The sequence below is a fragment of the Erpetoichthys calabaricus genome, chromosome 2 (genome assembly GCF_900747795.2).
Source record: "Erpetoichthys calabaricus chromosome 2, fErpCal1.3, whole genome shotgun sequence".
Classification (NCBI taxonomy): Eukaryota; Metazoa; Chordata; class Cladistia; order Polypteriformes; family Polypteridae; genus Erpetoichthys; species Erpetoichthys calabaricus.
The window spans coordinates 266,007,541-266,021,868 of NC_041395.2; the positions used below are offsets into that span (position 1 = coordinate 266,007,541).

Sequence of the window (14,328 nt, forward strand, 5' to 3'; positions counted from 1 at the left end):
ACTTACATGTATTTTAACAGATGTTCACTGCACTGTACCAGGACAATGCCTTCAAATGGTGAGTGCTCACACACGACACCACAGGCACCATCCATTCCTACAATAAACTGAAATAAAATATATAGAGTTGATAGCAAGCAGGATTCAGCCTTTAAACTATTTGCATACCAAATATTGTTATGAACTAGTTCTGTGAATTCATTTTTTAGAATATTGATGGTACACAATGCAATGACCTTAAAATAATTTCTTCCACTTTGTTTTACTAAATTTCGGAAACAATGCTTGAATAAACCATTTATTTATAGATAGATAGATAGATAGATAGATAGATAGATAGATAGATAGATAGATAGATAGATAGATACTTTATTAATCCCAAGGGGAAATTCACAATTTTATTCACAATATTATTATTATTATTATTATTATTATATTTTTGGCAGATATTATCCAAGGCAACTGACAAGATTAGGAAACAAAAATACTGTTTATGATACGATACAATATTTTTACAATGGTATCAAAAAATGATAAATTAACTAGCTCAGGATCACACAGTGAGCCAGATGCAGGAATTGAACCCAAACTCTTGGAATTTAATGTCCAATGTCCTTATCCCAAGGTTGCCAGTTTAGAATGCTTCAGTGAGTGTAAACTGTATTTAAAAGTGTGGGTATACTAGTCAGAAAGAAAATATTACAAACACTTCAGAACTGCAGAATTAAGAGGCACCCAATCATAATATAAGGAAACATTCTCAGACCTGCAAAATTCAATTCAGTGTCATGAGGAACTGGAGCCTATCCTCATAGCATTAGGCACAAGTCAGAACAAACCTAGGACTAGGTACTGGAAATCACAGGGCATACTAACATGTTGATTCACACTCACACTGGGCTGACCAGCATGTCTCTACAGTGAGGGAGGAAAACCAGAATACCCAGAGATTAATTCACTCTAACACATGGAGAGCATGCAGACTTCACATTGACAATGACTGGGTCTGAGAATGAAAATACAGGACCCAGTACAAGTGAGTCAGCAGCCTTGGTGCAACCTGTAATAAAAATAATAAGAGGTACATTTTCAAAATTTTATAATGTTTAATGCAAAATAATTAAAGGGAGTTATTAAACTCAATCACTGGAAAAAGGTAGGTAAATTCTAGATTTTGCACAAGTTATTTTGAGATGTTCCATAACTTGAATTTCATGTTTTGTGTTTTTTCAGTGCCTAAAGATCTGTTAATGAATTCCTTTTGCCCTTTTGCTTTCTTCTTCACTGTACACTTTTCTGTGTTTTTTTTTCTTTTGGACTCAATCACTTGATAAGGCATTTAAATAATTAAAAGTTATTGTTTTCGTCTTAAGAACTCACCACAGTATTTCAGGGAGCACTGCTTTTGCACTGACCTTGATTCCAGACTGGAGTGTCTTATGTTTGGAGTGTGCATGTTCTCCATATGTGTATGTTGTGGGTCTCTTTTTCAACTTTTTAACCACAACCTTAGGATCGGCTGCTACAGTAGGTTACACCAGTATGAATGTGTCTGAAGCAATGTCACCCTTTGCTTCGTTTTTCTGTTTCAATAGGTTTTAGTGATCTCTTTAAAATTTGCATTAATGAATAATTTATTCTCTTTTAAATACAGCATTATATAATGTAATTTATAACCTTTTGACTTATTTTTTTTTATATAACAACTTGTATGCCAAATGAAGCATTTTATTAATTGATACCATTGGCGTCATGTTGAGCCTGCTGACTTGTTAAATTAGTTTGCAGTCTCACCTGCATTGGTTTATCATACCAGCGATTGCCACTGTTTTTATCAACTCCTCCTCCATGCAGCATCTGCAGAGCATGGTTAGTGTCGGTAGGTTCAAGCATAGTAGGTTCATCTAAACATACCAGACATATGCATCTTTCAATCATATCTAGTGAGTCACGATTGGTGGAGTCTAAAAAATAAAGTAAAATAAAATAAAATATAAACAGTGGAGTCTATGTTTAGCATCAGGTCATTCAATTTATATGTTACATAGCAGAACATTTTGGATTAATGGTTTAAGAAAAGCATGTGTATTTCGTGCACTAAATCACAAGCTCTAAATGCAAGAACAATTTTGGATTCCTCCTGAAACATGCAGTATGAAATAAGAATACTGTTGACAAGGAGAAAGCGAAATAAAAGGTAATAATGAAACCCTGAGAAGGAGTCACTGTTGATGAAAAGGGCAAGAGCAGTTAGAACCCAGGCAAAAGCCTAATACATAATTGGAAAGTGGGAAAATGGACCCAAGTGATCAGAAGAATTGATCAATGAAATGAACTCACAGAAGATTGGAAGGTGAAATCAAGTGGGTTGCGGATGCAGAATGGAGGCATTCAGCTGAGGGTAGTGAGATTAGAAGGCGGCATGGAGAAGCTTTCATCTAGAACTGGAATGACAAAGGCTGTTGCTGCTAGTGAACACATTTACAATAAATAAAATGCTCAATTTATTAACAATAATTTCTATTTATAATATTTTAATATACTAAAGTCCTATTTTTATAGTTAAATTAATAAAAACAAAACATGTGGGTAAAATTTACATTGCATGTTAACATTTTATGTTTGCTGCCACAAAATTCAGATTCTTACTGAAACTAATGTATACGTAAACAGTAATGTACTTGATTCATCACTCTATTTTCTAACCTACTTATCTAGTTCAGGATCATTAGAACATTAGAACAATCAAAACGAGAACAGGCCATTCAGCCCAACAAAGCTCGCCAATCCTATCCACTTATTTCTTCCAAAAAAACATCAAGTCGAGTTTTGAAAGTCCCCAACGTCTTACTGTCTACCACACTACTTGGTAGCTTATTCCAAGTGTCTGTCATTCTTTGTGTAAAGAAAAACTTCCTAATGTTTGTGTGAAATTTACCCTTAACAAGTTTCCAACTCTGTCCCCATGTTCTTGATGAGCTCATTTTAAAATAACAGTCTCGATCCACTGTACTAATTCCCTTCATAATTTTAAACTCTTCAGTCATATCACCTCTTAATCTTCTTCTGCTTAAGCTGAAAATGCTCAGCTCTTTTAATCTATCCTCATAATTCATCCCCTGTAGCCTTGGAATGATCCTAGTTGCTCTTCTCTGGACCTTTTCTAGTGCTGCAATGTCCTTTTTGTAGCCTGGAGACCAAAACTGCACACAGTACTCCAGATGAGGCCTCACCAGTGCATTATAAAGGTTGAGCATAACCTCTTTGGACTTGTACTCCACACATCGTGCTATATAACCTAACATTCTGTTTGCCTTCTTAATGGCTTCTGAACACTGGGGGAAGTCATGGGGAGTTAGTACTTGGGAGCAAAATAGAAACCAGTGCCTGTATTTATCAAGTGTCTCCAAATTACTCATACAAATTGCACCAAAAGTCAGAATAGGATAAGAATTTATCCTACCCCAGAAAAGGTCATAAGAAGTAGTTATGAAGCATCCCACTCCCACTCCCAGTGAGAAGTTGCAGTTCACTTCTAAGAATGATTGACGTCATAATTTTGTGGCACCCAAATATGCAAAATGGCACCCAAGAAGGAGTTTTGTAGTTTCTTTGGAAATCATGATGACATTTGATAGTTTTCTGATGCTAACGCTAAGGCATCACCATGATAATAATATTATTATTATTATTAATAATAATAATAAATTTCAAAATATAGGAGTGGAAGTAGAAGAAAGGAAATCATAAGGTAGGATATTGTGCTAAGCTGCACATAACTGTCACCACAATGGCTCAAATGTGAACTTCTACTTCTCACTAGGAGATGGTGTAGAAAACTAAATAAATATTTCTCATATTCTACTCTAAGTTAGGACTATCAGTGCAGCTAGTTGGAGTAATTCTGAGACACCTGACAAATACAAGTACAGGTCTGAATGGGTTGGCAGTCCATTGCAGGGTGAGCTCATACAAGTAATTTTGTTCACTCATAGAAGGCCAATTTAAGTAAACAAACCCATATAGCACAAGTCTTCAGTTTTAAAACAGAGTATGCAGTGGAAAACCCATACAGACACAGAGAGAAATGTGCACTAAGCACATCTCTGTGTGCACTGTCTGTAATGTGACAGGGCTGACTGTGAGTTCTGCCACATTAGTCAACACCTCTGCTTCACGTTTCCAGTATTCTGACATTGAACACCAAATTTCTGCATCTGCACTTCTTTTTCCTTCTACATCTCTGGTGCATGCCACATTAACTGGTGACTCTAAACTGGCCCCATATGAGTGTGTGGTTGAGTTTGTTCTGCACTTGACTTCATCAGGATAGGCGTTGGCACCCTGATAACATTGAGTAGGATAAAAAAAGGCTTGTGAATGATAGATTTTGTAGATTGTATGTTAAGATCTCATAAGACATTTGAGAATTCTCAAAATTGAGTTTTTGGATGAAAAAATTAAGTGAAAAAAAATGAAATATGCAAAACAACAGGTTTTCAAATATCTAGGCTTAGATGTGCATAAATATGCAAACATTTTGAAGATATTCTGGATGAATATAAAGCTGAAATAATTTAAATCTTAATTTACAATTAATAATTTTCCCCAACCATTATAAACTACAAGTGGCACATTATACATTTAGATATTATATGTTGCAAAGAAGATCTTCTTACATTTCTATTAAATTAACTAGATATCTGTCATGTCTGCTAAGGCAAGTGGCTTATTCTCATTCGGCAAAACACAAAAGTAGATGACAGATGTATCAATTAAATTAGCTTGTTCCATTAGGGTTGCATTGGAAAAAAAATTTGTTTAAACAAATGGTTTAAATAGATGACAGCTTAAAGGCACAAACTGAAATTATAAATTGAAAATAAAATAGCATGTGGTGTTCAACTTAAGCATTCTGGAATTTTTTAATAAAATCTGCTACGACTAGTGTAAACAATTTCATCACCTCATACAACAGTTGCTGATTAAACAGAAACGTATATGCTGAAAAATATCTGTAAGTGGGGATCAGGTAACACTACATTTAAATTGACACAAGAAAAAACAGTGGTTTTCAGAATTATATTCCAGAAGTACGACACACCCAAATAACTAGAAGAACCAGGGGTGCAGTATACCTGCCAGACATGAGGCAGCTGTAGGAAACAATTTTGAACTGCTGATGTAGCTTTGCATTATACTGTACATACAGTAAGTATATGACAGAATGTCACAAAGTAGAAACTAATGCTAAACTCAGCAAAATTATATTTTAAAAGACAATAATAATGGTATGCAACATAAAATCAATGTGCTGGTTTGCATTTTCAAGTTGGCATTTTGTTTGCACTTATTAGATTTTGCATCTCTACCATTGTCAGTTCATCATTATCTTGAAGGACGACCTTAACAAGGCAGAAATTGACCAAAATGCTGCCATGTGGTTGCACTTCACAAAATGACTATAGATTGGTCTGAAATATGAACGCTTTAAAAAAAAATTAGAGAGACACCATATAAAATGTAATTTTGAAAATAATATCAGAGGTGGATCCGTCTTGCAACAAACACATGCAGCATGTATTAACAATTTTTCTGCTGTAACTAACCTTTCATGATAACTTCTCTTGCTTTAGCCCATTCAGTTCTTCCATCTGTTGTTAACAGACCAATGGGTGGGAGTCGCTCCTGTTCATTTGCTGCCATTTTAACTATTTTTTCCAGCTGGGTAAATAAATCTGATTCATTGAGACGTCGGAAATTGATCACAACATCTAGAACAAAAAACTACACCAGAAAAGATACAAAAGAAAAATTACAATTCAAACAGAACAAATTAAAGTTTTCAGGTCTATTTATTTTAATTCCTTGCAAATAAGCCTTACTTTTAAAATAATATAATAAATAATATTATTCTCTTAAAGGTACTGAACAGGAGTGTGACTATGGGTGGGCATGGGAACAGCAGTACTTACCCAAAAGGGTCATCTTACCCATCCGATTAAAAAATCAATTCAAATAAAAATTTAGCTTATTTTGCTATTTTGTTGCCCTCCCTACACATCTAATTTCCTATTTCAGAAAGGCATCCTAGTAACATCACTGGTACTGTAGGGCTTTCAGCATTAAAAGGTTGGCTGCTGTGGTAAGTCCATTGTTGCCCTTCTGACAACTGATCATTATTAACTGTCTTAAACAAATTAAGTCAGTGGTCCTTACCAGTAATAAATGGCAAATGAAAATTGAATAAAAAACACAAGCCACACATTTTTGGCTTTGCAACAGGGACTTTTCAGATACCAAGAAGCTCCATAATAATTATTTGTATTTTGCTTTTCTTAATTTAGTCAGAATAAGTCCTGAAAGGTCATTCATCCTAATCTAGCTCGCCAATTCCAATTCAACTAGGGGAAAAAAGTCAACTTGATATTTGAATTTCCCCAAAGTATTACTGTGTACAGCACAATGCAGTAGGTTCTTGCATTTATATTCAGTTCTCTCTGGAAACAAATACTTTGTATTTTTTGTGTGCAATTCATCCTTAAGCATCTGCCATCTTTGTCCCGTGTTCTTGCTTAAATTCTTCTTGTACAAACAATGCTTGAGTCTGCAGTACCATACCAGTTTTCTACATAATTTTAAACATTCTTATCACGACACCACTTAGTCTTTGGTAGCTCAACTGACAAGATTCAGCTCCTTCTGTTATTCTCCTGTGATGATTTAGCAACACTAGTTCTAGGTTATATATTAATCAACATGGTTTTGTGTAACTGGCAAATATAATCAGTGTGTTAGTTACATTCTTTTTTAGATCACTAATATCATTAAAAAAGAGCAGACCCCCAAATGGACCCATGTAGGACCCCACTTGTAACATTAACTAATTTGGAAAAAGTTACCTAAACCATAACTTGTTTATTAAGTGGTCTGAATTTTACACCCATCTGTACACTGCACCTGGAATTTATTCTTCATGTAGTTTATATGTTTATGTGGTCATTGTTGCCATGTATCCATAGTACAATGAAATTCTTACTTGTATGTACCAATTATCATGCAGCATGTTGCCCACTACCAACACCATGATTAATAATTAGAGCTCTCTTACCTTCCAACCTATGTCTTCCTTAACTCAGAAATCTCAGAACCAATTTGTCTTTAACAAATAGAAAGATTAAATTTATATTAGCCGTAACAGTGACAACACAGTTAGGTTTACTGATTTACAACTACTGAGTTCTTAGGTCATCACCAATCTCTCATTTGTTATATTTCCAAAAGATGTTTGAAAATTTAGATAAATAATATATGTACTGATCTGTGCCTGTAATGCTTTTGTGCCTATTCCATGATCTGTGTCCAAACTAATGCTGATAGTTTCTCAGACATGATTGTAATAGTTGTTTCCATGAACTTAACCATGTTACCTTCTAGGATCTGACAAATGAGGACTGATGTGCTGTATTGAATTTCTTTATTTTTGTATAGCTATACTTCCGTTGCATCACTAGCTGGAATTGTGTTGGATCCATCTGTCTCCACATCCAATCAGAGTACAGAAGCCTTTAAGAACACTAATAGAATTTTAGGTTACACAACATGTTGTGTAGAGTTCAAGTCAAAGAAGGTTTATACTGTATAAAACACTGGTGAGGCCTCACCTGCAGTACTATTGGCAGCTGTAATCTCCACTTTACAAAAGACCCAAGCAGTGGTAGAAATATTCCACAGAAAAGTGACTACGCTTATTCCAGGACTGAAAAGAATGAACTATGAGGAGGAATTGAAGTAGCTGAATATTATTAGTTTAAATAAATAGAGATTAAGTGGTGATATGATTAAGCGTTTAAAATTATGAAAAGAATTAGTGCAGACTTTTACTCTCAACAAAAACACGGGGGTGCAGATGGAAACTTGTTTAGGATCAATTTTGCACAAATGTTATAAAGTTTTTCTTCACAAAGAGAATATAGATACATGGAATAGTGCGGTAGAGGTTAGGGCTTTAGGGACCTTTACAACTCAACTTCATGTTATCTTGGAGAAATCACATTGATAGAATTTAGCTTTGTTGGGCTTAATATCCCATTCTTATTAAAAGCCTTTCTAACATTCTGAAGTTCTGTTACCCCAAAGTCATTTTTGTACATCAGTAAATTCCCTGCAGTTGCTCTGGAACTCCCATTTTCATCACAAGTTAAAACAAGTAAAAATAAGAATTAAGAGCATTTTATACTTTCTTTTCCAAATACTTTATTTCCTCTTGCATTTCTTAATATACTTCATGTTGTATGCTCTCTTGTTACTGATAACTGAAGCTTAGAACTGATGTTTGAATTTTCATTAGTGTTCTTTGCTTTCCTCTGTAATTTCGTTTTTAATTCTCAATTGGCCCTAGTGTGTGCTTGGTGTGTGGGTGTGTTTGTGTGTGTCCTGCGGTGGGTTGGCACCCTGCCCAGGATTGGTTCCCTGCCTTGTGCCCTATGTTGGCTGGGATTGGCTCCAGCAGACCCCCGTGACCCTGTATTCGGATTCAGCGGGTTGGAAAATGGATGGATGGATGGATGGATGGATGGAATTCATTCATTGAGAATTTTTTAAAGTAGCCATTGCTTCTAAATATTTGAATGTACTTGACCTGCATTATATGAAGTTCACCTCACTTCTCCTTATATGTTTCAATACCTACATTTCATCCTGGTTTGCTTCTTGAAGACATTTACTCATAAGCTGAGTTTCTAAATTTAAATTTAACAGTTCTAGGTTTTAATGTATATACAATATATTCTTCTGCAACATTGTGAAACTTATGTTATAATCACAATAGCAACCATAGAGCCTACATATTCAACAATCTATACACTCTGATAATTAGAAAATATGGAATATAGACAGACTTCTTGGGATAAAAATCTGAACATTAATCACATCTCTGAACTCCTGCTATATGTTGAATTTTGCCAGTTTTATTGAGACGTTGACATTGTGTCTGCAAAGCTGATCGACACAGTTTGTTTAAAAGTATGCCATCCTTTCCTCTTTTTTTATTACAAGAGTGTCAATGTACCAAAGCTTTGCTATTTTGAGATAACTTCCAAATGTGGAATATGGATTTGTGCACAATAATTGCTTAACAGAAGGCCTATCAAAGGTAAGAAGCGGTACTGTCCGAATTAATCTTAGTCTTTAATCTTAATATGCTATGCTTAACTCAGACATGTCAAGAATCTAATGATTTTGTGTTTTTAATTGCGGCAGTTCATGTTAACTTAATTGAATAGCAAAAGAATACCCAGTGAATACTGACTGTCCTTTGAGTTTGTTTCCCTAAAACTGATAATAAATTGTGATAATATCATCCTTATTGTTCTTTATCATCCTCTAAAATACAATTGGACTTTATTAAGTAGCCTCAATTACTAATTTAGTTAAAGTTCACTTTCTCAGGCAATCTTGATTTTAAAAGTACAAGATCTCAAAAGAATTTCTGTCTTTCTGATTGTTTTGACTTGGTGCAAAATATTAATTTTCCTATCTACTCACATAGTCATTAATTGGACTTAGGCTACACATCTAGCTTATGTACTTGCAATACCTATAGCATGCATAAGGGCTACTCAGACCATAAAGCATTACTTTTAACAAACTTCATCCCCTTGCCATCTTTAACTGCAAATATCAAATTTCTTTATGAAAACATAAAAATATCTGTCCCTCTAGCTTCTCTGTAACTCAGTCCTCCACTTAGCCTGATGTTAAATAGTTCCTTTAAAAAAAAGTGAAATTTCCTTTAACTATTCAATTCCATGATATAATTCCCAATATATCAACTCCCCATTGGTTCAAATGAAGGCTATCCCATACATACAGGTTCTATTAGCTTTGAAAGGCACCCCAAAGTCCCATAAAGTCCCACACTGTACTTTACAATAAAAAAGATTAGAGTACAATAATTAATTACAAAAACAAAAATAGCAAGAATGCTGCAAAAAGAAAACATCAGCTACAGTATGTACAGTATTATAGGAATACTGCAATTAACAAATTTGCATTTTTGTGACCCGTAGGGGGCTCCACTAAGCCCCAGACCCAGCAATGACCAACACAATCACGGACGTAAATAATGTATTTTTTTATCCACCAAGCACCTTCTACAATGGACACAGCCAATAATAATACAAAAACAATGAAAACTCTGGCCTCTCCTTCTGCTTCGAGTTGAGCTGTCTCTCAGCTTTGACTCACCAAGGTAAGGAAGTGGGCTCCTTTTATGCTGGACCCAGAATGGCTTCCAATGACCTGGCATGATTTGTGGGGAGCACTTCTGGGTTATTTTGGAACCATGGCAGTCCTCCCCTGACAGTGTCCCTTTGCAGCACCTAGGGACCCCCACAGGGCTGCACTTCCGTACTCCACTTCCCATGAACCCCTGCAAACTGTGCAAGCTGGGATGCCTATGGTGGACCACTGCCACCTAACATATAGGGGATGGAACTACTTCTGGCCTCCGGCTTCTGCCCCCTGGCACCTCCAGACTAGGCAGGAGGTCATGCTGTCGTCCAGCTGGGATACTTGTCTGTGCTCCATGGCACTCACACTATGTATACACTCATATATATGTATGTGTGTACATATAGAGTGCATTCAGAAAGTATTTAGACCCTATTATATTTTATTTTTAGTATATTTGCAAAAATTTCAAAAATCCTATTTTCCATTTGTCTTTTTGTGGTATTGAGTGTTGCTTGATGAGGGAAAAAATGAATTTAAACAATAAACATAAAGCAACATCATAACAAAATGTAAAAAAGAGATCTACCTTATATACTCGCATTTAAATCAAGTTGGGGCTTGATTTTACCATATAATTTCCAATATTTTACAATGTCTGTCATATAAGTCGAATGCGGAAAACTCACGCTATTGGTCCAAGAGATTGATATGCTAACGCCCACCTGAGAGAGTAACCATGAGCACACTGCCTCTTTTTCTATGTATTGTGCCTATGTGACACATGGTAATACCTGAATTATTCTGAAGCGACGTTTGCACTGTTTCGTGTTTTTTGTATCTCACACCCTCATACACCTTCATCGTAAGAGCATCCCTTAACTACAATCAGAAGAAAATATGAAGCTGGTTTAGAATTAAAAGTAGTTCAAGTGGCTAAAGAAATTGGTAACTGCGCTGCTGCAACAAAATTTGATGTGTCTGAGAAACTGGTGTGAGATTGGAGGAAGCAAGAAAATTAAGTGTCATATTTTTGAACGGGAGTATAAGTCAGGGACTGATTTTATGATCGATTTTTCGGGTTTCAAGACCCGACTTATACGCGAGTATATATGGTAAATACTTTCTGAATGCACTGTACATATACAGTATACAGTGAAAGATTACCTGACAGATACCACCACAATGAAAACCGATTTCTTAAGGAAACCTCTGTAAAATAGATAGGCCAATACTACTAAGGAGAAAACATCTCAACATGCCAGTTTGGGAGGGCGGCACGGTGGCGCAGTGGTAGTGCTGCTGCCTCGCAGTAAGGAGACCTGGGTTCACTTCCCGGGTACTCCCTGCGTGGAGTTTGCATGTTCTCCCCGTGTCTGCGTGGGTTTCCTCCGGGTGCTCCGGTTTCCTCCCACAGTCCAAAGACATGCAGGTTAGGTCGATTGGCGGTTCTAAATTGGCCCTAGTGTGTGCTTGGTGTGTGGATGTTTGTGTGTGTGTCCTGCGGTGGGTTGGCGCCCTGCCCGGGATTGGTTCCCTGCCTTGCGCCCTGTGTTGGCTGGGATTGGCTCCAGCAGACCCCCGTGACCCTGTGTTCGGATTCAGCGGGTTGGAAAATGGATGGATGGATGGATGCCAGTTTGGGAAGGTTAATCAGTAGGGACTGGTAAACTTTGCAGAAGTTTTCTGGAATTTAAATACATTCTAAGACTCCATTTGTATGTGCGTACATACATGTCTATATACAATCAGAACCTACTAAAAATAAAGACAACTGGAATAAAGTAATAATAAAGCAACACTCAGCTCCAAAGAACTATAACTACGACACATGGAAAAGATATAGAGAACAAATTTCTGTTTGATATTCTGCAGTGCTGCATTGCTTTTGTCTCCTGCTGAGGCTTTCCAGACATGACTTGGCAAATTGAATCAGTAACAACATAGTTAGATCTTCTGTTTCACCCGAGAGAGGGCTTAAGGTAGAGTGAATTTATTTCTAGTGATATGTTCTCTTAATAAAACCCATTTAATTTCTCAGCCGTCCTTCTCTTAGTTGTCAGTGACAGCAGTTTTGTAAAAGCTTTGTAATGATATCAGCCTACTTTGTGTTTCTGATATAATTAATTTGGCATTGATCTACACAATACAAAATCATGTTGGAAATGTATAGAAAAAACAAAAGCAAACAATAGAAATGGAGAAGCTTGCTTAAGCTTTTAGGCAAACCAACAGTATATAGATAAGCTGCTCTTGTGCTTCTAGTCTTATTGTTCAAAGGAGACTATAACACTGATAGTGCCCTGGTTTTTACAACTAATTACATATAAAGGCTTTTCCTGAACCTTAAAGAGATTATAAAGCTATCAGTGGAAAGTGCTGAGGAAAATAAGAAAATTTTGGTAATGACTTCAATATGTCATTTTCTTAGGCATTCAATGACTTGCAATTTTTGTTCATATATTCATTATTTTTGAAATACTCTTTTTCTCTATAGCTACAATAATGTCTAATTCCAAGAATGTATTTTACGCTGCATATTCATAAATCTGACATGATTAGTTCAGCAAATTTTTAGCAGGTAAGGAATCAAGATATTGCTGGCAAGTTTTACGCTCATGGAATTTGGATGTTAAACTAAAATGAATAAATTATGCAGATATTATTCAAATATTTTATTTGATACAGTCAACCGTTCAAAATGCTAAATGTCTTGTGATTACAATTAGGTCCAAACCTAATTAAATTGACCTAAATGATATTTCCCTATACTACAGCTGATTTGCTTATTTACATCGCTGATGAAGATCACTATTTTGCATCAAATAAGCCCCTTTACACTTATCTCCAGAAATTGTAAGGATCCTTTGCAGTTATGGCAGTCTGGCATGGGGAATCACAAAGGTCAAACACATTGTTTTTCCTGCATATTGTAGTACTAGGGTATTGTACCGTGTCAGCCATTATGGATGTTGTGATAAATGGTGTCATTTTTGCTTAACTTCTTACTGTTTCCTGCATATTGAAAAAAAAAACAGTAATATCAATATTGCATTGCAAAAGAGTTCATTATGAGAATATTCTGACCTGGTTTTTGCAAGCAATAATGACATGTTCTGGCTCTGGCATGATGCTGCTCTTCTGAGCTACTAGCGTATCTTTCTTGCAACCAGGAAGGCGGTAGGAGGAGAAGAGTTTGTAATATTGCTCCATGCAAAGTGGAGTGCCAGCTAGCTGCCCTCGTGCACAGTCAGGTGGTAAGGCATGTCTGTGAAGAGAATGAACATTTTACTGTTTACGACATCGTTACATAGTCATGCACTCCCTACAATTATTGAGTAGGTGTTGCCTTAACTAATTATGCTTATTTCACACTGCATTAGAATGCCTTTTAAGCATTAATTATGCTTATGCTTGCTGTATATTGTATACAGTAAAAGGTTACATAAAGGACCCCCTCGTATGGCAGATGACAAAGATATTTCTCCCGGAAAACCTCTGCAAAAGAGACAGACCTGTACTGCCAAGTAATCCATAATCCTGGATTGTCAGCTTGTTTAATGAATAAAGCTAAATTCTGTTAATTAAGATCTCAACATGGTTCCTTAATTGTGTTATGGCACGTTTTCATTCCAAATTGAGTTATTGGTCTAAAACTAAAAAACGCTGCCATCAGGTTAACACAGCTTGCATCCCAAGCAGGGGTCGTTCATCATTAATGCCGTTCCAACTTAAATAGTGTATGTTCTTTTGGTCTGGTGGAGAACTTTTCTTATTTTATTCAAATAAATGAATGAAATAGGGATCAAACGTAATCTTAACTGAATGTTTGCACCAAATAAGCCTGTGAAAATGTATATTTAAAAAATAAAGATAATTATTAAAAAGGCAGAAAACAAAAATATCACTTACGCATCTAATAGTGCTTTATAATCTAAGACTCCTGATATAAGATGTGCAGCAAACCTGAAAAATAAGATTGGGGGGTTAGTTAATTGTTGAAATACTCTATTTTAATTCATCATCTGCTTGCTGTCTCATTTTGTTGTAATTGTATGAATAATACAAACAGTTTAGCAGATGCTTTACAGCTTT

The 14,328-nt window shown here is 35.8% G+C and overlaps 1 protein-coding gene across 1 annotated transcript in view; it reads right to left on the minus strand.

The window, feature by feature from the left end:
• chata (choline O-acetyltransferase a) overlaps nt 1-14,328 on the minus strand; it is a 39,382-nt gene that overhangs the window by 15,070 nt on the left and 9,984 nt on the right. Inside the window, exons 4-8 of the mRNA XM_028793424.2 lie at nt 14,146-14,199; nt 13,321-13,501; nt 5,610-5,787; nt 1,795-1,964; nt 7-107 (exon numbers count right to left, since the gene is read on the minus strand). Of these exons, the coding sequence (XP_028649257.1) occupies nt 7-107; nt 1,795-1,964; nt 5,610-5,787; nt 13,321-13,501; nt 14,146-14,199 (684 nt within the window). The remainder of the gene's footprint in view (nt 1-6; nt 108-1,794; nt 1,965-5,609; nt 5,788-13,320; nt 13,502-14,145; nt 14,200-14,328) is intronic.